This window comes from Mirounga leonina, unplaced genomic scaffold, assembly GCF_011800145.1.
Source record: "Mirounga leonina isolate KUSES-001 unplaced genomic scaffold, KU_Mleo_1.0 Mir_126, whole genome shotgun sequence".
Classification (NCBI taxonomy): Eukaryota; Metazoa; Chordata; class Mammalia; order Carnivora; family Phocidae; genus Mirounga; species Mirounga leonina.
Window position 1 is genome coordinate 4595546 of NW_023270314.1, and position 24719 is coordinate 4620264.

General features: G+C 38.1%; 1 protein-coding gene across 2 annotated transcripts in view; it reads right to left on the reverse strand.

The window, feature by feature from the left end:
- Nucleotides 1-24719, reverse strand: part of NAV3 (neuron navigator 3) — a 356416-nt gene that overhangs the window by 134211 nt on the left and 197486 nt on the right. For both annotated transcript variants that reach the window (XM_035002085.1, XM_035002084.1), the window contains exons 10-12: nucleotides 24324-24432; nucleotides 23239-23622; nucleotides 5159-5278 (exon numbers count right to left, since the gene is read on the reverse strand). In XM_035002085.1, coding sequence (XP_034857976.1) covers nucleotides 5159-5278; nucleotides 23239-23622; nucleotides 24324-24432 — 613 coding nt within the window. The remainder of the gene's footprint in view (nucleotides 1-5158; nucleotides 5279-23238; nucleotides 23623-24323; nucleotides 24433-24719) is intronic.

The window sequence follows — 24719 nt, forward strand, 5'->3', positions numbered from 1 at the left end:
ATGTAATAGATAATCCAGAATGGGCCTGGACTTGTGGAATTTTGTTCATTTTCCAAAAAGAGTTTCTCACCTGGAGATTTATCTTTCTCTCCTTTGAGACTCATTCTGTCATTATATTGACTTGATGTCATGTGGATAAATCATCTTAATAACCAAATTCTGACTTCTAGAAACTTGAGTAACTCAGGCTATTGCTTGTACCCTGCTTAATCATCCAGGAGAGCACTACCTCTCAAATGTTAAACTTCATACTATTCTATGTTATTCTTTGGTATAAACCTTCTCCAATTAACTTCATTTGTCCATGGAATTTGACATTGTTGCCTCATTCCTCCACTCTCCATTTCAAAAATATCAGTTACCCCTATTTGTTCTTCAATTTCGTGTAGGAGCTCTTTTCTCTGCCTCTTCAGTGGTTTCTCTCCTTTTATTCACTCTTTTAATGTCAAGCATTATTCTCAGGGCTTGTTTCCCCAATCTACATCACAGATACAAACGTGCCCTTAGCCTGCACAGTGCTGATTCACATAGTGGTTTAAACAAAATTAATTAGTTAGCGCCACTGAGGGATGCTATGGCTGGGAAATGGACCTGAGATTGTCCTGTTTTACATTATAAACTTGGAAATGTGCTCAAATAGTTTTGTCTCAATTACTAGGCTGGCTTCTCATGACTGGTAGCGTTTTCTTTCTGTACACCTGGTATCATCACCAGTGTGTATCTGGGGGTAACTTTAAGGCACTAGGAAGTTTACACGACCATACATGAGAAAGTACACTATCTCTTGCTTTGTATAGGCTTCTCTCTAATTTCCTACATTAACTGCCATTGAAGAAAATGTATATCTTTAACTATCTATTGATCTTATAGACCTATTAACAGTTTCCTATATGTGAAAATTAGGAGAGTTCTCACAAGAGTCCAGAGTCTGACTTCACTTGAAAAATCAAATGGTCTGGCAATCGTTAGCCCCTCCTTTCCACATTTCTGCATTTCCACAGGCAGCAACCTCCAAACCTAAGAGTGGCCGCCCTCTTTAGACTGGTCATGTTTAAGATATCCTTTCTGTTTCATTCATTTCACTTGATCTTCCTGACCCTGAAGGATGTGAGCTTAATAATGCACATACTATATATAGTCAGTACTTTAATTCAGCATTTATATAGGGATTAACCTATATCTCCAATAATAAAACCACCTGGGAGTTACACAGTGGGATGGATTGAACACTGCCCCTCTCCCCCCAAATTCATACTTTGAAGCCCTAACCATCAATACGATTATATTTGAAGAAGGGCCTTTACAGAGATAATTAAGGTTAAATGAGGTCATAGTGTTGGGGCCCTACTCTGATAGAACTGATGTCCTTATACGAACAGGATGAGATGTGAGAGATCTTCCTCTTTCTCCCCAAGGGAGCACAGAGGAAAGGCTGTGTGAGGACATAGCAAGAAGGTGACTGTCTACAAACCAGGAAGAAAGCTCTCACTGGACAATGACTTCTCCAGCACTGTACTCATGGATGTGTAGCCTTCAGTACATACCTGTTGTTTAAGCCACCCAGGCTGTGTATTTTATCAAGGCAGCCTGAGCAGAGTACTACACACAGACCAAAACCCAGGTTCCTTGAGAAATGGTGTCCCCATTCCCACTCTCCAGCTAGAAGCTCATCACTTCCTGAGCAGTCTACCTGTCTTTGTGCCATCTCTCTTCACTATTTGCTATAGGTGAGTTATTTTTTAAAAATAATCAGTATAACACATGCTCTTGCTTTGAAATGTGAAAATAAAACTAATTAAAATTAGTAAAATAGCTCCTTATCACTTACATTTACCAATTTACTAAAATGAACCAAGCACTAACATTTTTCATTTTATTTAAAAGACCCCTGACTAAGGTAGCCGGGTAAAGGGCCCAAGTCCTTGTACTGCTATAACCACTAAGTGAAGGCATTAGGCAAAATCAGCATTTCTTAAAATATCACAGGAACAAATTATTATAGAGAAAAAAGTGGGGGAATCAGTGATTAAAAAAAGCTTTTAGGGAGCACTGAATTAAATCTTAACAGTTTTCATTTTGAAATACAGGACTTCTGAGTATCTTTTTTGAGTAAAACTAAGCAAAGATATATTCCTTAGAGCTATTCTTGCCTATCCTCTTTGGAATGGATATCAGAATTAAGAAAGCTTTATGAAACAACATCCTGTATGAGGAGATTTTTAAATTAACAGAAGGACTTACACAACTATAATATTTAATACTATCCATTTTTAAATTATGTACATCCCAAATCACTTCCTGAATATAGGATTTAAAAGAGCTTCAGACTTATATACAATAAAAGACAAACTCCTATCTCTACTGAGAGCAGGATTTTTCCCTATTACCTTATTGGTGTTTAATATATACAAGTGATTAAAGTGGTTTTTGTATTCCTTAAATTCTACAATTCTTTCAAAAATGCAATTCTCAGAAGCTGGATCTAACAAATGGAGACAACTTATGTCAGGTACGACATGTCATAATTTGATTTAATTTAAAGATTAGTGCCAGTGTTATTTTAATACTCTCCCTTGACAGAGCACAGCTAAAATAGTGAATAAAAACTTCAAAATGTCATTTTTTTAATGTTTAAATGTTCATGCCAAGTGTTCATGTTTTCATCAACCTGGCATCTGGTTGTTAATTTTAAGATAGTGATTTGCTAACTTCAGTATCCATAAGAATTGCCTGGAGGGCCTATTCAACACTGCAGAGTTTCCCCTTCAGTAAATCTTGGATAGAGCTAATCTGCATTTCTATCAAGTTCCCAAGAGATACTGATGCTGCTGATTTAGTTACCACACTTTAAGAACCACTGCTTTCACAGGTCTCAATTTATCAGACACACATCTGGGTTTTCCCCATTGGTCTGAGGTTCCTCAGCCAGGCACCAAGCTGAGCCTTATAGGAGCAAGGAGAGCTGGTTATCCCAACGATCTCCAAAATAAGGCTCCTTTGTATCGATTCCTAGGTTCTGCCACCACAATCTCATTTCCTAAAGACCAACAGACTGTCCCCCACCTTTAATATTTTCTACTGTCAGCTAAGAATGTGTAGGTCCTTAGTTTCAAAATGTAGTCCATATTGTGGATTTCTTCCCCTTGAAACACTGCTTCCTGTTTTTCCACATAACCCCTTCCCTCTCTTACATAATATCCTTGCAGAATGTTGGCTCTGGCCTCATTTGCCTCTCTACCCAGTTGAACTCTATTGCTAGCTGTATATGAATATATATAGCTTATATTCATTCCTTTGTTCTTTCACTCCATAAGCATTAGCTAAAATCTCAAAATATAATGAATGTGACAAAAATTCTGCATTCATGGGCTTACATCATAATGGGGGAGATATAAGATAAGCATGTAAACAAATAAGTAAGTATGATATATTCCAGGAGCGATGCAATACATTGAAGAAAATATTATAAGGTAATGGGTAAGAAAGTGCAAATCAAATGTATCTTAGCCTCTCTGGAATCATTTCTCTGAGAAGGCAGCATTCAGCTGAAATTGAAATGCTGTGATGGAGGAAATAATGCAGCAAATGTAGAAAAGGGCATTTCAGATGGAGGAAGCATCAATTCGAGAGCAGAAAGGAGTCCAGGCTGGTTGAAGGAGTCAGGAAGGGAAAATGGTTGAAGAGTTCATGTTGGTGGTTGGGGAGTCAAAGTTTTTCATAACCCTTTTGTAACCACCTGCTTCTCTCACACAAACCTGGTCTACAGACTATATATGTCTATCCTACTCTCCTAGTGGAAACTGTCCTCTGGCCAACAGGAGTGAAAATATCAACAGCATTATGTGAAGAGCATTTGGAACCCCAAATCTCCTCCTTGCCTCAGCTCAGAAGATGGCTGCCATGTCTATTCTCACCTCAGTAGAAGTCTGCGGTTTTATTCTCCGGAGAGGTCTCTGAACTACAGGATACCAGGCACATACTCAAACCCTTAACCCCTCACTCCTAACCCCAACCCTAACCCTAACCCTCTGGAGGGGTCTCTGAACTGCAGGATACCAGGTACATACCTTCACCCTAGATCTGAGAGTGTGGCTTCCTGAACACATGATAAGAAAAGCTGAGAAACAGCCTACTTATCCTGGAGAAGACCCCAAATATTTAAAAATCGGTGGTATTTCTGAAAATGGGTATGAAGGTAGAGATAAAAATAGAAGGACTAATTGAATATCTATTTAAAGAGTATTTAGAGTCCTAAATCCTCCCCCCGCCAAATACATCAACAGCATTTGAGTGAGGAGAAACAGACGACTAATATCAGAATTCAAGCCTTTTGAGTGGGCTATGTTAAAATGCGCAATGAATTGTGCACAGTTCTTAACTTCAGAATGTGGATGCACTAAGTCACAACCTTTTGTCCTCTTACTCAATGCTGACTTTAGTAAAGAACCACTCTAGGTATTGATATATCATAGTTTAAGAAATGGCAATCCCTTCCTGATGAATAAAGTCAAAATTTTGAGTGAAGAGAGGGCAAAATCAGGTCAGAAGGATGTCTTACAATATTATTTTACAAGAACAATATTCTCTAACAGCAGTGATTCTGATCAAATTGACATAACAACTTCCAGCAAAATCATAACTAGCATATGAAGCAAGCACGCACACATGCACATACACACACACACACACCTTTAAACAATCTGAAACAATTACAAAACAGAAATTAGCCTAAAGCAAGAATTGTATGCTTTCAACAAACCCCTCAAGAAAAGCGTCAAGTTTATTATACCTGATAATTTGAATTATGTTTTAATCATATCATTAGCCTCCAGGTAAATCTGATAATATCCAAACCAAAACAAACTTATCAGCCAGAGGTCTTTTCAAGGAAAGAATATAAGTCTATGTGTATCATTTTGCTTTTACAGATGTTAAAATTTGCTGCCACATAACTGAAAGTTGTTAAATATTCTCACCAATGCAGTAAATAGAGCTAAACAAGTCTTGTAAGAAAAACCAGTTTAGTTTTTAAAAATATTTCAAAATAATTATTATATTGAAATAAAAAGTCCTTTGACTTATACTGTCAAACTCCTAGGATCTCATTTATGAAATTGCTTTATGTGGTTCTCACCATTGTACATGCTGATAGCATTACCTGTCTGCATCCACTGTCACATCATGAACTCCTCTCTGGATGACCTCTCTGGAAGTGGCTGTGTCCGGTATTCGGTTCAGACTTCTAGTATACAGGTTGAGCCCTCCATCTGTCATGTACCTGAAAATAAATGTGTAATTAATCAACAGAAAATTAAATGATCTCATCTGTATAATTTAACTTAATAAACAGTGTTCACAACTTTCAATAATTAAGCAAATGTGCTTTATTACAGTTTTTTCTATATAAACATTTTACTCACCAGGAAGAATTAGGGTATTTTTCAAGTTTATTAGGAAATCAATCTTCCTTACTACAACAAATAACTAGCCTATGTAAAACCTTCATTTTTTTCCCCTTTTGTTACCAAAATTTTGAACAGTCTTGGAGATAATTTAACATTTGAAAAATAAGAGCAAGATCATTTCATTTTGTAAATACCATTTTTGAAGCACTGAAAGTCATAGGAGTAATGGAATATTACTAAACTTAAAATTAGATTAAGTTATTTGGTAAGTAATATGTATTGACCACAAGGATAAAATAATAGCCAAGATGCATTAATGTTTACAATGTTGCCAGGAACTGTTCTAAATAGCTTACATGTAACACTGTTATTATCACCACATTAGAGAAAGAAAATAAGTAAGCACAAAAAGGTTAAGTAACACAATGCTACTCAATCAGTCATGGCAGAACTAAGACATAAATCTAGAAAGTGGGCTCCACAATGATCTTAACCACCATGCATTACTATCTGAAGTGAAGGGCCATACTGTCTGACCCACTTCGTGTCTTTGAGAACCTCCTTGCCATCACAGGACCACCACCATTGCGAAGGGATGGTAGACCCCAATAGTTATATTACTATTGGTAATCTTGCTTCCTCGGCTGTGGAGGACGAGGACACATTGTTTAATCTCCTGCCCTATGCTGGGCTAATCAGGTTTTTCTTTCTTGAGAACTAGGATTAAAAGGCAGCTCTCCTCAGTCTTTCTGTGTGAATAGAGTTGATGATAATGAACGCCCAGGAGATGTATTTTTCTCCAGTAGATGTAAGGAGCCACAGAGAAAGCTGGTCAGCAAAGGAAAAACAATGACCCAGGTGCACAAAAGGAAGCAGAGACACTTGGCCCCGTGGTTTCAACTTCACAACTTGTCCTTGGGTTCTAAGAGATATTCTTAAGCAAATTTGAGTTGATTTCACTTTTTGTAATTAAAAATATTTAATCATGGCCATATTGAAGACTAACCAAATAGTTAAAGCTAGGATTATGAAACTGGCTAATTACTTACAAGATCAATAAATTCTGTCCTTACTAATTGAAGGAGCTTGAACAAGTTTTTTTTTTTTTTTTTTTTTTTAAGATTTTATTTATTTATTTGACAGAGAGAGACACGCGAGAGAGGGAACACAAGTAGGGGGAATGGGAGAGGGAGAAGCAGGCTTCCCGCTGAGCAGGGAGCCCAATGTGGGGCTCGATCCCAGGACCCTGAGATCATGACCTGAGCCGAAGGCAGACGCTTAACCGACTGAGCCACCCAGGCTCCCCACTGAACAAGTTTCTTAAACTCTGCCTCAATTTCTTCCTCCGAAAATGGGAAGAATAAAATCTACAGGTAGATTTTATGATAAAGGAAAAATACACAAAGCTGTTTATATGAGAACCTTATAACAGGTAGCTATTTGTTATTCACAAAGTCTCTTCCACATATTTTGAAAAGGAAACAGATGAATTTTATATACAAAACACTAACTAGTTCTACTGCATTATCCTTATAAGGGACTCTACATAGTGAGTTTTCCTGATCACTAAAGAATTTAATCCCACCAAAACAGAAAAAATAAAGGAGGACTTTAGCTCCAAAATGTATTGAACACTGATACACTCTTTTAAATAAGAAATACTAGCTATAATTTAACTTTTTTTTTATAACTAATTCATGATTAGGAGCATCAATTAAATTAAACAAAGAGTGAAGGGATATTTGTTCTTCCTGTGTTTTAATTTGTCAGCTGCCCCATGTTGGTGGTGTGTTTCAGGGCTTATTCTTACTTCCAATTTCTTATCATATTTCCCACACAGTTTTCAACCGGTATCTAAATGTTTTTATTGACTTGTAGGGCAGAGTGTGTGGAAATTTCTGGTAAAGTAAGTGTATATTGGCAAATCCCCCCTCCCCTTTTTTAAACTGCCGACATGCTTAATCCTAACCTTAACCTTGGAGGAAGTTGTAACAATGTATACATGTTATGCTTCATGTATGTCTCATTGGTCTGTCTTCTTCATCTGTGTATCTCCAAAATTGTTTAGCAAAGTGTTTTGTATATAATTGGGGATCAACAAATATATTATGTTTGTTCAGCTGGATTCAAAAGGCTTCCATATTGTAAAAAAAAAAACAAAAAAACCCCAAAAAAACATCATAGCTGATTTCAGTAATTTTACCCATGATGGTGTTGCATGAAAACAAGAAATAAGATGACAGATCACTTCTATTAGAAACATAACCTTTCAATTATTCAATACTTACAGAAGAGTAAGTTCTATAGACAAAGGTCAACTGTTTTGAAAACTAATTCCCCCCCCCAAAAAAATACGTTTAAAAGTCCCATAAATTAAGAAAAAAAACTATTTTTTCAGGAAGCATTTTAAAGGATATTCATTTTTCTTGGGCCCTTCAATTTTCTAGTTAATATCAAATAGGCTTACAACAGGTATTAATTGAACCAAAAAAATACTCAGTTATAGTTCCTCCGTTTACACAGACACACTCTCATTTGAATGTTAGTAGGGTATTTTCATAACAGAACCATGATTCGGTTACTTAAAAAATAACATACAGTATTGAGTTTCCTCAAGAAGTTAAAAATAGAGCTACCCTACAACCCAGCAATCGCACTATGAGAGATTTACCTCAAATATACAAATGCAGTGATCCGAATGGGCACCTGCACCCCAAGGTTGATAGTAGCAATGTCCACAATAGCCAAACTATGGAAAGAGCCCAGATATCCATTGACAGATGAATGGATAAAGAATATAAGATATATGTACAATATTACTCGGGTATCAAAAAGGATGAAATCTTATTACATCGATGTGGATGGAACTGGAGGGTATTAGGCTGAGTGAAATAAGTCAATCAGAGAAAGACAATTATCCACAATATATGTGGAATATAAGAAACAGAGCAGAGGATCATAGGGCAAGGGAGAGAAACTTAATGGGAGGAAATCAGAGAGGGAGACAAATTATGAGAGACTGTTAACTCTAAGAAATAAACTGAGGGTTGCTGGAGGGGAGGTGGATGGGGGGATGGGGTAACTGGGTGATGGAAATTAAGGAGGGCACATGATGTGACGAGCACTGGGTGTTATATGCAACTGATGAATAACTGAATTCTACATCTGAAACTAATGACGTACTACTTTATGTTGGCTAATTGAATTTAAATTAAAAAAAAAAATTGGCTTTTGGGGGCGGAGCAAGATGGCGGAGTAGGAGACCTGGATTTCGTCTCCTCTCAGGAATTCAGCTGGACAGGGATCAAACCATTCTGAATACCTACAAACTCAACAGGAGATCGAAGAAAAGAAGAGCAACAACTCTCTGAACAGAAAAGCGACCACTTTCTGGAAGGTAGGACGTGTGGAGAAGTGAATCTGAGGCGATATTCAGGAGGATAGATGGCGGGGGAGGGCCTCCATCAACCGCTTCTGGCAAGTGATAGAGCCGCGGAGCACAAAATCGGAACTTTTAAAAGTCTGCTCCGCCGAGGGACGTCACTCTGGTGGCTAAGTGGGGGGTGGAACCCTCCGGGACAGTGTGGACTCAGGACCCTCGGGGTCACAGAAAGACCGGGGGTGCCTGAGTGTGGCAGAGCTCCCAGGTAACGGAGCAGGGAAGCCGGCTGCAGAGGCGGAGCCCAGGCGCAGGCTCTCAGTTCGGGGTTGCCATACACCGTGATCCGCGGCACAGTCGGGCCCCTGCTCCTCCAGCAGGGACCCAACAAGCGGCAGATCCGGGGAGACTCACCTTCCTCCCCCGGGGGGAGCCGCACGGGAGTGCACCACAGGGATCTGCTGGGTTTGGAGACTCCACCTGGGGTTGGGTGCCAGAGATAGAAATGCGCGGTCACAGGCCGGGTGAGCATGGAGTGCGGCCGGAGACCGGGGAGACGGGAGTGCCTGACGGCTTTTCTCTGGGGGCTCACTGAGGAGCGGGGCCCCAAGTTCTTGGCTCCTCTGGGGCGGAGATTGGGAGGCCGCCATTTTCACTCTCCGCCTCCAAAGCTGTACGGAAAGCTCGCAGGGAACAAAAGGCCCGGAGAGCAAACCCGAGCAGATTACTTAGCCGGGAGGGGGCAAGGGCGGGGCAATTCCGCCTCCGGCAGAGACATTTGGAAACCACGGCAACAGGCCCCTCCCCAGAAGATCAGCGAGAACAGCCAGCCAAGACCAAGTTTACCGATCAATGAGAAAGGCAGAACTCCAGCGCTAGGGGAATACTGCACATAGAATTCATGGCTTTTTTACCGTGATTCTTTAGTCTTTCAAAGTTAATTTTAAAAATTTTTTTTTAACTGTCTTTTTTTTTTTTTGAATTTTTCTTTTTCCCATTTTCAACCAACATCTTATCAATCCCTTTTTTTAAAAAACATTTTTATTTTTCATTGTTAGAGTCATATTCTATCCCTCCATAGTAGTTACCTGTATTTTTGGCATATATATATAAGTTGTTCTCTCTTTAAAATTTTGAGATAGTTTCTTCTAACAGATCAAAATATACCCTAAATCTCTAGTGTATGGTTTTTTTCTACTCCCCTGCCTGATCACATTCTCTCCCTTTTTTTTTTAAATCCTCTTCTTTCTTTTTTCAAACTTCTTATCAATTCCTTTTATAAAAATTTTTATAATTTCCATATTTACAGTCATATTCCATCCCTTCATCATATCAACCCTTATTTTTGTACATATATAAGTTTTTCTTTCTTTAAAATTTTGGGAGGCACTTTCTTCTAACAGACCAAAATACACCCAAAATCTAGTGTGTGGCACTGATCTATATACCAGCCTGATCATATTTGATCACATTCTGTTTTTGTTTTGTTTTGTTTTGTTCTGTTTTGTTTGTTTTTATCTTTATCTTTTTCTTTTTCTTTTTTCTCTCTTTCCCTTTCTTTTCCCACTGCTTCAGGTCTTTTCTGATTTGTTTAGAGTATATTTTCTGGGGATGTTGTTACTCTGCTAGCATTTTGTTCTCTCATTAATCTATTCTCCTCTGCACAAAATGACAAGATGGAAAAAATCACCTCAACAAAAAGAACAAGAGATAGTACCGACTGCCAGGGACCTACTCAATATGGACATTAGTATGATGTCAGATCTAGAGTTCAGAATCATCACTTTAAAGATACTAGCTGGGCTTGAAAAAAGCATGGAAGTTATTAGAGAAACCCTTTCTGGAGAAGTAAAAGAACTAAAATCTAACCAAGTAGAAATCAGAAAGGCTATCAATGAGGTGCAATCAAATATGGGGGCGCTAACTGCTAGGATAAATGAGGCAGAAGAGAGAATCAGTGATATAGAAGACCAAATGATGGAAAATAAAGAAACTGAGAAAAAGAGAGATAAACAACTACTGGATCACGAGGGCAGAATTCGAGAGATAAGCGATACCATAAGACGAAACAACATTAGAATAATTGGGATCCCAGAAGAAGAAGAAAGAGAGAGGGGGGCAGAAGGTATATTGGAGCAAATTATAGCAGAGAACTATGAAGTTCTGTGAAGATGTCAATGCTACCTAGAGCAATCTACACATTCAATGCAATCCCCATCAAAATTTCTTTTTTCAAAGAAATGGAACAAATAATCCTAAAATTTGTATGGAAACAGAAAAGACCCCGCATAGCCAAAGGAATGTTGAAAAAGAAAAGCAAAGCTGGCAACATCACAATTCCGGACTTCCAGCTCTATTACAAAGCTGCCATCATCAAGACAGTATGGTACTGGCACAAAAACAGGCACATAGATCAATGGAACAGAACAGAGAGCCCAGAAATGGACCCTCAACTCTATGGTCAACTAATCTTCGACAAAGAAGGAAAGAATGTCCAATGGAAAAAAGACAAGTCTCTTCAACAAATGGTGTTGGGAAAATTGGACAGCCACATGCAGAAGAATGAAACTGGACCATTGCCTTACACCACACACAAAAATAGACTCCAAATGGTTGAAAGACCTCAATGTGAGACAGGAGTCCATCAAAATCCTAAAGGAGAACACAGGCAGCAGCCTCTTTGACCTCAGCCGCAGCAACTTCTTCCTAGAAACATCGCCAAAGGCAAGGGAAGCAAGGGCAAAAATGAACTACTGGGACTTCATCAAAAAGCTTTTGCACAGCAAAGGAAACAGTCAACAAAACCAAAAGACAACCGATAGAATGGGAGAAGATATTTGCCAATGACATATCAGATAAAGGGCTAGTATCCAATATCTATAAAGAACTCATCAAACTCAACACCCAAAGAACAAAGAATCCAATCGAGAAATGGGCAGAAGACATGAACAGACATTTTTCTAAAGGAGACATCCAAATGGCCAACAGACACATGAAAAAGTGCTCAATATCGCTCGGCATCAGGGAACTCCAAATCAAAACCTCAATGAGATACCACCTCACACCAGTCAGAATGGCTAAAATTAACAAGTCAGGAAACGACAGATGTTGGCGGGGATGCGGAGAAAGGGGAACCCTCCTACACTGTTGGTGGGAATGCAAGCTGGTGCAGCCACTCTGGAAAACAGGATGGAGGTTCCTCAAAAAGTTGAAAATAGAGCTACCCTATGATCCAGCAATTGCACTACTCGGTATTTACCCCAAAGATACAAAAGTACATATCCGAAAGGGTACATGCGCCCCGATGTTTATAGCAGCAATGTCCACAATAGCCAAACTGTGGATAGAGCCAAGATGTCCATCGACAGATGAATGGATAAAGAAGATGTGGTGTATATATATATACAATGGAATATTATGCAGCCATCAAAAGGAATGAGATCTTGACATTTGCAATGACGTGGATGGAACTGGAGGGTATTATGCTGAACGAAATAAGTCAAACAGAGAAAGACATGTATCATATGACCTCACTGATATGAGGAATTCTTAATCTCAGGAAACAAACTGAGGGTTCTAGAGGGGAGGGGGGTGGGAGGATGGGTTAGCCTGGTGATGGATATTGAGGAGGGCACGTTCTGCTGGAGCACTGGGTGTTATGCACAAACAATGAATCATGGAACACTACATCTAAAACTAATGATGTAATGTATGGGGATTAACATAACAATAAAAAATTTAAAAAAAAAATTCCAGGCATCACACAAGTAAGACAAATCCCTGATTTGAATTTTTTCTTGGTAATCCTTCCTTCTTTTCATTCTTTCTGAAGGATTTAAAAATTTATAAGAACATGAACTTGATAGCTCCTCTAGAAAAATTATACTACGGTCTGGGAGCTATCAATGTTAGGGGATCATTTTGAAAGAATTATGTAAAATTTAAAAAATGATTTCCTAATCATGTTATATCTAAACTTCAAAACCATCAGCCAAGATGAGTTTAAGAAGAGTTAATAGACATAGGGAAGATTGGTACAAAAAGGTGGAAAGAAAGTTGTGAGGGTTACTGACAAAAAAATAAATTACCTCAAACTATGAAAGTCTTAGAATAATTTTAGCCACGTTCAAATTCTATGAGCTGTAAAAGAATTCACATGAAAAAAACAGTCTCACAAAGCATTTCCTCATTCTTCCTCACTTCCCCTGACACCCTGCTTCTTTCTGTGTAGGCAAATTTGCATACTCATGGCATTTACTTTAGATGTCTATTATCCAAATTAATATTTCTATGCCATATCATTCCACCTTACTCTAAAATAAGGTATTAAACTGTTTCCAAGGCATAGATAGGTGGCTTTCTCATAAGCACCTCAAATATAGCAAAAACTGACCATATATTAACTTCATCACTAAAGCTCATATTCCTTCTGTGCATGATACGATGGCCAAAGGTAAGGACACCATCCACCCAATCAATAATCTGGATGTATCACTCCTTCTTGTCACTCACCACCCCCAGCTATTGTAAGATAGAGTCTGTTCAGGTGAGCAACATAACATAATAAAAAAAAAAACCTGAAAAAAAAAAGACAGAGTCTGTTCAAATCTGTGAATCTGCATCATTATGCTCTAATTATGTCTGGATTTCATTGAAATAGGGGGAATTTGTAAAAATCTTATTTTTTATATTGTTCAATCCTACTTTCTCAATGAACAGAAATATATACAACTTTATATTTTTCATAGCAATTCCATGCTTTGAAAAAAAACTTTATAGGGAAATACGTATTTTTGCAGGTTTATAAGGTATAAAAGTATATATCAAATAATAATAAAAATAATACCAACTTTCATGCACCTACTTCCTGGCTTCAGAAATAAAACATTTTCAGTTTTTTCAATGTCTATATAGGCTCCTCCCACTCACATCCCCAAATCACCCTTCTAGAGGTATCTACTGTCCTGGATTTTGTAAGCATTTCTTTACTTTCCTTTATGGTTTTGCCACATAGGCATGTATTCCTAAAAATATATTGTTTAGCATCTCCTGGATTTGAACTTTATATAAACTGAGTCACACTACGTGTAATCTTTTGTGACTTCTTTCCTTCACTCAAAATTACATTTTTGCAATTATCTATCCTCATGTGTATCATTATGTTATTCATTTTATAGTTTTATTACTCTGTTTTACAAATGCACTGGTTGATTAATCCATTTGACTATTATGGACATTTGAGTTGTTTTTCTTCTTTCCTGCCATGGACACTTGTGTACCCGCATTTCCTTGTGCTCACAGGCAAGAACTTACCTAAGATCTATATCTAGAAAGGAAATCACTGGGTCATAAGAGACACATACCCATACTTAACTTTACTAGTCAATGCTAAATAGTTTTCAAAAGAGTTTCAGAATAAACACCTGCTTGCCTATAGGTGAGAATTCTCACTTTGGTTTGATTTACAAGTTCCATATTACCAAGCAGGTTGATCATGTTTTCACTTAGTTATAAGCCATTTATGTTTTGTGTGTGTTGGTTAATTGAATTTAAATTAAAAAAACATGCTGATTTTGATTAGAAAGCCCATTTTAAAATGTTCAAGCATATTTCATGTAATGTAGTTACTATGTCATGTGTAACCAGTTGTAATGTTTTCTAAGTGCTATAAATATACATAACCCAGTAAATATGACATCCCTATAAAAAATGTTTGTCTTTTGCTCATTTTTTAAATTATACTGTTTTTAAAATTTTAATTCCTATCTAGTTAACACGTAGTGTGTCCTCTTAGTTTCAGGTGTACAATATAGTGATTCAACAATTCTATACATTACTCAGGGCTCATCATGATAAATGTACTCTTTTCCCCTTTATCTATTTCACCAGTTCCCCCGCCCACCCCCCCTCTGGCCACCATCAATTCTCTAGAGTTAAGAGTCTGTTTCTTGGTTTCTCTCTCTCTCTTTTCTCCTTTGTTCATTTGTTTTGTTTCTTAAATTTCACATATGAGTGAAATCATATGGTATTTGTCTTTCTCTGGCTGGCTTATTTCACTTCCTTTTGCTCATTTTTCTATTGGATTCAATGCTATGTTTTGTTTTCCTTTTTTCTTTCCTCATTGATACTAATACTTTGTTAGTTATATGTGTGGCATATGTTTGTGGCCTCTCTGGGGTTTTATCCTGATACTTTTCTCCTGCTTATTTTTATGTGAAATTCATTTTTCTGAATAAAAAGAAACTAGATACCTTTCCAACTTCACATAGTAACTGCCTCTGTTTTTGTATAGTGTTTTGAAATGCAGTAATTAGCTTTTTGAGATTTTTGGATTCTGTTTCCATCTCTCACTTTCTTCCAGACCTTCATTCGCCTTTATTGCCACGTCTTGTTCAATCTGCTTCTACTCACAGAATATGTCTCTTAGTGTGGCGTCCTGTCCTGAAAGGGGGCTGTGCTTGAGCAGCTGAATGAATTCATAGGAACTAGACTGTTCTATTCCCTCCAGACATGACCTTCTGCCCTTACTCTCCCTGGCTGGTCAAGTGGTCAAAACCCCTCCAGCTTCAGCTGCTGACTTCAAATGCCCTGTGTGTTTTCTAGTCAGTTTCTCAGCTATTTTGGGTTCTTCTGTTCTCAGTGTTACCAGATGCACCAGTGCCTACCTCTGTTTCTTCCCAAACAGATGCTGATACACTGATACCATCCTTTGGCTTCTGAATGTTTGTCCTCAGCTGTTTATAGTTGGGGGCTGAGATGATACTTTGTCATCAATTTTTATGAGTGAAGAGTGATCATGATTTTTTAGTTTTGCTGGTTAGTAGCTTTGTCTATTTTTGTGGGGATTTGGGAAGATTCAAAACCTAGGCTTGCACCATAACTTACTAGAATTCTGTGTTTTTACATTCAAATTTCATATCAGCCACTATATGTTACAATTAGCTATTTTTTAATGACATGAACACACAGGCTTTTTTTCTAAACCTCAAAGGCACAACAGCTCAGCATTTTCTTTTTGATGAGCACAGATAATATTACTGTCCCCTAGATCACACATGCTAGCTTAAAAACAACTATACTTCTAATGAAAGATTGCTGTGAAGCTCTGGTCTATTGTAAAAAATCAACTCCTAGGAAAGAAATGTGTACATGTAGACATGTAGACAATCTCACAGGGTAATTTGCCATAATGGTTAAGAGTACAGAATCTCACTTCCTGGGTTCAAGTCTAGCATTGCATGTTTTAAGAAATTTTGAATTCCCAGAAGCTGATTAACTAATTTTCTGAGTTCCAGCTAAAGTCACTTGAACTATCCATGCCTCCATTGCTTCATCTGTAAAATGGAGATAGTAATGATATATTTACCTCTTACAGTTACGGTGAGACATAAATGGGTCAACAAATGTCAAATGCATAGAATGCTGTCTAGTACGTAGTAAGTACTATGTCAGTGTTGGCTAGTATTACCAGCTATCTTTCCACTAGGGTCTCCACATTCACTAAACATAACTCTCCTATCTTGAATATGAAATTAGTAGAAGCCTTCTGATTAGGAATCTGTGGTTCGCCATGTAAACTCTTTCACCCCAACACTTTAAGCCTGCCCTTCCCAATGGTAGACATGCTTCACACCCTCAAGTTTACTAAGGGTGAATTGAGGGAGAATCAAGGGAGAAGAAGGATAGAAGTATTCACCTTCCCTTTTAAAAATTTCATTTCCCAGAATTCAATTACTTTGTGTTTGGGCCATATGACTTGAAGTAGAATTTTAGGTTATGTTGTGACCCAACTATTTATACTGTGACACCTGCAGATAACTTCAATTTCCACCCAATTAAAATATCTAACTTTCTCTCCAATTTTCCAGCAAGTTCCTTTTTTGTTTCATAAATGGAGACTTTTTCAGAGACTCATTATAAGTAAGAGGCCTTCCTCTGACTAATTCCTAATTACTGGCAGATTCACATCCCCAAGCATTTGAAGTAATTTCAAAAAGAGAAGAAAGAGATAAGTCTTTACATGCTTCAGGAAATTTTGAATTCTCAGAATGCCGATTAACTAGTTTTCTGAGGTCTAAGGTACATGAGAAAATGAAACAGCATTCCCATTCATTTCATGACATTCCTTATGGTTACATGAGAAAAAAAAAATCTTAAACACCTTCATTCATTACTATGTCTTTTGAGCTCTTTGTCCCTTTAATCACTGAAACATACTTTTAAAAATTGGGAACAGAAAATTAACTTTGTAACTCAATTTTTTCATGAATTGTAGCACAGATGTTTCAATGCCCTTTTTTTTTTTTTCACTTAAAGCATCATCAAATTAAAATTCCCCTGGGATGTCTCTAGCCCTCTCATCTTCCCACCTTTTAATTCTAGGCTGAGGTATCAGGCTACATCCTATAGATGTCAATAATTTTTCTGTGTAAACTGTTGAGCAATGAAGTGCAGTACACCATGGGGTATCCTCCACACAACACCCCCTAATCACAGCTGAGCTGAGACCAGCCATACTGCCTGCCGATCATGCCTACTCACCTCCCACCCAGGGGACAGAACTCTGAGCCATTCTTTAAATTTCAGTGATCTATACTCTGCCACAGGAAAGAGAAATGTCTAATGCCCAACAGGTCAACATCATCAGGGGAAGTTTTCATATAGGGTTTATGGGTTTTTTTGTAGTTTTTCTTTATTTTTTTTTCTTTAAATATACTGAATATGGGTGACAACATAAAACACGTGGACCACTGATACATATTTAAATGGGCTCATTTGTGAAACTATCCAAGACTTTATTTGAAAGACTGATAGGGAACAAAAATGAACAGAAGTCTGAATTGGGTTTCCACTGAAGCATGAAACAAGTAGGAAGGACAATGGACATAACTTTTTTATTTTTTCTCATGAGTAAATTCAGCAGAAACTACCCAGCTCTCATCAAACAACTTCCTCTTCCTTCTGGGCATACAGCTGAACCATATTTCCTCCCTCTCCTCTAGTTAGATGTGGCCATCCAGCTGTTTTGGATAGGGGATGTGTGTAGAAGTCATCTGCACCACTTGTAGGCCTGGTACATATAAAATATTCTCACACCAAGATTCTTCCTCTCTTTTGCCACCTGCTTGTTGAATACCAATGCCCAGGGTGACCCTGGAAAGCTGGTAGGATAGTAGCAGAATTATTCACTTCAATCTTGTTCTCTGAGAGACTACATGGTGTACATTCCCAACTGAAGGTCAGAAACACCAGCGAGGGATTTATATGAAGGAGAAATGAACTGTGTGTTAAGTTACAAGATTTTGAGATTTCTTGTTTACAGAAGTTACTGTTAACTAATACAGCTAGAGTCCTGGAAAATACAAAATGCTTCTGAGTATAGGTATGCCTATAATATATATTATTATATATAGAACTCAGTTGTTTTAAAAAATTGCCTTAAGAAAAAACTACTAATCGAAGAATGTATACACACATGCTTACTGACAAACATGTGTATATATGAGTCATTCATTCATTGAACAAACGAACGCCTACAAAAATATAAAAAACACTAGCATGGGAGTCACATGGCGCTTTGCCTATATTGCTCACTACTGTACACACAGTCCCATAATGCGGTTTGGCATACAGGATGAACTCAGAAATACATTTTAGATACGTACACACATACATACTTGAGCTCAGGATCCTTCTCTCTATTCTTTTCCCAGAAGTCCCCACGTCTCCCACAATTTCCACTATCTTCTATATGAGACCACACTCTCCATCATATCTCTACCCTGAAAAACTACTGCTTTTTCAACGTATAGGGCAATGTCTCCAACTCTACGTTTCTAACTCTACACTCATCATCTCCCCTCTGCTTTCTCAAAAAAAAAAAAAAAAAGTCTCTTTTTCTGCCTATTTTCTCTAAAGGTATAATTTCCTATCTCCGGTGCTTACAAAATGGGCATCTTATCTGAATTCACTGCCTCTCTCAAGCCCTTGTGAGTACTCTATCATTATTTCTGTAAATTTCTCCTCTGTGGTATCTCCCATATCAATTTTTTTGCTCTTTTCATCCCCATCAAGGCTACTCCCATATTTCTGGCCTATAGACCTTGGACCTCAAGTTTTGCTGTAGTGTCTGAAATCTACCACCAGAGCTTCTCCTCTCAATCCATTTTGCAGATTTTCCCTAAAGGGGACTTTCAAAAATCATCATCATGCCCTATTCTGTGGCTATTAAATAATCTTCCTTAAGAAACAGCGCTTTCCATTGCTTAGAGTACACAGTTTAAATTTCTTAGCATAATGTTATTGAGGCCTGTCACTATAGACCCTATCTCTCAAAATTAAATATTCAGATTCCATGAATCTTGGTTAAGGGAAAGGTCAGTGAATGTCATCTAATCCAATTGTCCCTCTGATTTTGAAAATTACATTTTAGTCAAGCTCACTGAACAACATTCTTTCTACAATATATCTACTTTTCTAACAAATATTCTCTTAATGTATTTCCCTCCTCTATAGTTATTTAAATCAAAGAGTGTAATCTTTCTATCTTTCTATCTCATGCCTGGATTTAGCACTTTCTCCTTCTTCTGAACTTTTGGCTAAGTTTTTATCTGTATGAAAATTTTGAAATTACTCACACATTGCATTGTCAATGTCCATTGATTTCTTTTTTTTTCCCACTTCTTGTCTTTCCTACAAACATTGTTTAGTCTGGTGCCCCCCTTTCATCTTGGGGGATGGCTGCCGGGGATTGATTTATCTGGGAAAATATGTTCACCCGGCCAGGTCTATTGGAAGTGGCAGAGCATGTGCATTTTTTTTTCGCTAACGTATAATGTATTATTTGTTTCAGGGGTACAGGTCTGAGATTCACAGCGCTCACCATAGTACCTACCCTCCATTGATTTCTGATTTAAACTGCTCCCAGGATATGCTCTCTCCCCATATAAGCATTTTGTGTGTGTATAAAGAAATAGTCAATCCTCATTATTCACAAACTCCATATTTACACATTTGCTTACTCGCTAAAATTTGCAAATCAATAACTGCAACACTTTCATGGTCATTCATGGACAGGCACAGAGCAGTGAGGGTTCGAGTTGCCCATGAGGACATTCCCAGCTGAGGTCAAATAAGGTGACATTCTGCCCACTTGATTCAGCTTTTCTACTGCCAATGTGTCCTTTTTACAGGCTCTTGCGAGCCACATTTGCCGCATTTTTGTGCTCCCTGTTGGAGATTCTGCTGTTTAAAACGCCCCTCAGGTGTAGTGCCGAGGTGTTCTTGTGTTCTAAGGGTAGGAAGGCTGTGGTGTCTTATGGAAAACTATGTGTTAGATAAGCTTCATTCAGGCATGAATTACAGTGCTGCAAAGGCATGAGCTCAATGTTCATGAATCTATAATATGTATTAATTCACAAATAAGGTGGCTTTAAATTGAAATACACATAAAACAAGATTCTATTCTGATGAGCTGATAAAAATGGTGTGACCCAAAGCTCACAAGAAGTACATCTGTATTTCCCCTAGGAGCAATGGTTCGGTATTCACTAATTCAGTGTATGTAGTGACTACCGCAAATAATGAGATTGACTGCCTGTGTGGGGGTGTGTGTGTTATGTGTATATGTATATATATGTGTGTGTGTATACATTAATATATGCATATATATGTGTGTATATAAATATAGTATATTTATGTATATAATTCAATCTTTATCCAGGGGGAAGGAGGGGGCTCTCTCTGTGGTTCTCCCACTGGCTGGGCCCCTGCTTGGAGAGCAGTTTGTGGTCTATGGCAACCCCAAGCTGAGAGCCCACTCCTGGGCTCACTGATTGCAGCCGGCTCCCCCGCTCTGATGCCTGGGAACTCTGAAGCACTCAGGCACCCCCAGTCTTCCCGTGACCCTGAGGGTCCTGAGACCACGCTGTCCCACCTAGGATTCCACCCCACTTCACCACCTGACTCATGAACAAATGCTCAACACCACTCGGCATCAGGGAAATACAAATCAAAACTACAATGAGATACCACCCCACACCAGTCAGAATGGCTAAAATCAACAAGTCAGGAAACAACAGATGTTGGTGGGGATGTGGAGAAAGTAGAACCCTTCTACACTGTTGGTGAGAATGCAAGCTGGTGCAGCCATTCTGGAAAACTGTATGGAGGTTCCTCAAAAGTTAAAAATAGAGCTACTCTAAAACCCAGCAATTGCACTACTGGGTATTTACCCCAAAGATACAAATGTAGTGATCTAAAGAGGCACCTGCACCCCGATGTTTATAGCAGCAATGTCCACAATAGCCAAACTATGGAAAGAGCCTAGATGTCCATCGACAGATGAATGGATAAAGAAGATGTGGTATATATATATATATAAAACAGAATATTACTCAGTCATCAAAACAAATGGAATCTTGACATTTACAATGATATGGATGGAACTAGAGGGTATTATGCAAAGCAAAATAACTCAATCAGAGAAAGACAATTATCATATGATCTCACTCATGTGTGGAATTCAAGAAACAAAAGCAGAGGATCATAGGGGAAGGGAGGGAAAAATAAATCAAGATGAAATCAGAGAGGGAGAAAAACCGTAAGAGACACTTAACCATAGGAAACAAACTGAGGGTTGCTGGAGGGGAGGGGGGTGGGGGCATGGGGTAACTGGGTGATGGACATTAAGGGGATCACATGATGTAATGAGCACTGGGTGTTACATAAGACTGTTGAATCACTGACATCTACCTCTGAAATTAATAATACACTATATGTTAATTAATTGAATTTAAATTAAAAAAATAAATCTTCATCCAGTAGTGAATATAAAAACACATATACTCTCATTTAAAGAGATGAAGAAAGAAAAGAGGAGGGGATAGGAGTGAGAATGGAAACAGTGGGTGAGAAAAGGGAGAGACGGGGGAAAAAGTTCATGCCTTCGATGTTCCTGTGCTGCCATCATGTTCCCCAAACTGGGTATCCCCCCCAGGTGGTATTTAGTATGTACAAAAATGATAACAATAACATCCACAAATTAGTGTGATTATTAATGATAATAAATGGAATTATGATGCTGATGATAAATTTACTCAACGCTCATACTGTGACAGGCTTTGAGTAAGTACAATTTTGTGGGTTATTTCCTTAATTCCTAATAATTTTGTGGAGATTCTGCAATTTTATCCTTATTACAGAAAACAAAAAAAGAATTTGGATAAATAAAGCCCCCAAGGAGTCCACAGATAGCAAATCGTAGAAAGGAATTTAAATTGGACTCTGACCCCAGTGGTATCTCAACCACTTCCTACCCTAACTAAACTGCAATCTGTCTTCCTAAATCTAAATTGTTGGAATTTAGCCATCTGGGAAGGGGCAACGAAAAAAGCACTTGATCTGAGGATATCACAGTAGAGCTATACATCTGATCTAAAGCTCTTCTGTATTTTTTTAGGTCTGTCACCTTTCAAATAAGCTTTTCTTCTTTTCTTTTCTTCATGAATGAAGTCAGGAAGGGTTACTCATATAGAAGAATGCTTTCTGATACTGGTCCTCTCAGATGTATAAGGACAAAAAGTAGGTCAAAACACTAAATTTAGGGTTTTGGGAAAACATGAAAATTATAAAATTGATTTGGGAAGCTTTTCCTTACATTACAGAGCCAAGGTTTTGAAGTCAGATGAAAGTGAGTCCTAATGCAAGTCTTACCTTTCCTAAGTATTATATAATTGTGGCCAGTTAGGATCAGTTTTTGTATCTGTAAGGAATTACAATTATTTATAGAAGTAGCTTTAATAGAGTATCCTATTGCCTCCATTGGGACTCATTCTCAGATTGAGCTAAGAATTCCACATTGCCAAAATCTTTAAGAGTTTTATAATCACAACACTTTGGGGAATTATAATAGAAAACAGAAGAAAAACAAGGCTAAGATTTTTTTTTTAATCTGATACCATCAAAAGAGATCGAAACTCTCAATTCTAAAATGCTTTTCCCTCAAGTTAGATGGGAGGGGCATAACTGAAGAATGCTAGAAAATATTTGTCTTCAAAGAAGTTACAGGCAGCTTTGACAAGCCAAATTAAAAAAAAAAAAATCCAGCAGCTCAACAAAACTCCTCCTGTCCCCTTCCCACGTCTTTCTCTACAAAATCTGTGACTTAAGAAGCATGTGAAAATCACTCCAAAAGCACAGGGCACATTTGGTTCTCTAAACTAACAATAGAAAGACTTAAGGGCTTACAATGAAAAGATTTTATAGAAGTTTTAGATATTTTACTCTTCATGAATGAGCAGAAGAGAAGGTCTGATATACCCCCAAACAACCTTTGATTTATCACATTTTCTAATGACTCTGTGAGCTAACCTAATTACTCTTTCTCCAGCTAATGCATCTTAGTAGAGCACTTTCCCTGTTTGCATAATGCTGGTGGAGACCAAGGCCACTTACCCACTGTTGATGTCATCAGCCCTGAGACTTTTCCCAAGGATATCACCATCACTCATATATCCACCAACGTCAACTTCAGAAGACATGTCCAGGTCACTGCTTGCTTTCTCACTCATGTCGATTTGGGAAATATTTCCCAGTCGAGAGACAGCTGCTCGACGGAGAGGCGTTGTGTACATGAACCTCGAGGGGTCTGTGTGGATGAATCGGCTGGTACCACTGCGGGGGTAGGCAGCCCCCAGAGAGGGAGCATCTCCAGCCTGAAGTCGAGGACACGCCTGACCCAACCTCCAGGTCATGGGAGTGGGTCGGCTTGTCAAGTTGGGTATGGTCCTTCCATTAACTTCTGTTGTCACAGTGCTGTCAAATGTTGTCTCCAGGGTGCTGGCAAACAAATGAAGAAAGACCTATACTCGGATTGACTTGGGATCATAGAGCAAGAATACATGAAGACCGGAAAGGCTAGGGCTGAGTCATTTCTTAGAAGTATGTCATTTTCATGAAAGTCAAATTATGCTTTCATGATGAGATGCAAGACACCTCTGCAGATGTCAAAATGTGGGATGGGGCATTCATCTGAAGTTTGTCGTTTTGCTGTTTTGCTTTCGAAAGAAAGGCCATTGTCTCATTTTAGATAAAGCAAAATTGTGTTTCACAGTTTCAACAAACCCTTCACCTAACTCCAAAGGCTCCCCAGAACTACTCTGGAGGGTTGGGTACAATTATGTTTCAGAGTCTCTCTATACACCCCAACCCCCAGTCCTGCCCCAGGTGCATTTCAACTGTAACTTCTGCCCACTGTTGTTTGTCACGGGCATGCAAATCTACCTGGTAGTGATGCTGGTAGTTTCAGGAGCTAATTCAGTTTGAAAGGGACACTCTATGAAAGAAGAGATGGATGGGAGAAAAAAGTCCCTGGGTATGTGCTAAGAAGTCGCCAGCTGAATGTCATGTAAAACTTAAGTGAGAGAATAGTAAGGGAAAATTAATTTTTTCTTTATCCTTATAAGAGGTTAAGTGCTTGGTTGTCATTTTTTTCTTTATTGGCCCAAAGATATATAGAATTGAGGAAAAAAAAAAAAAACCTGTGGCTTATCTGGGTCCCACGAAGACTGGACATAGTCTCCTCTAAATTTTGCCTCAAATCTGCTATGTTTTTAACTGTTCTCATTCTCCTTGTTTCAGGGTCTTCACCTAGAAAAGTAACATAATAATATATTTGTCAATCAAGTAATTTACTGGTCTCAGAATAATTGTATACATAGATAAGTAATATAAATTCTTCTCCTTAAAAATACAATAATAGGAAATTCCAAATGCCTACTATCTGAAAAGCATAATTCTTCTTTCTACATTCACATTCAATAAAATGTGAATAGAAACCAATATAACATTACAAGTAATAATTGATCAGGAGTGATAATAGTACAATAATACTTTGTAGATCCATGACCTTAATCATTGCAAGGAGAGAGTGATTA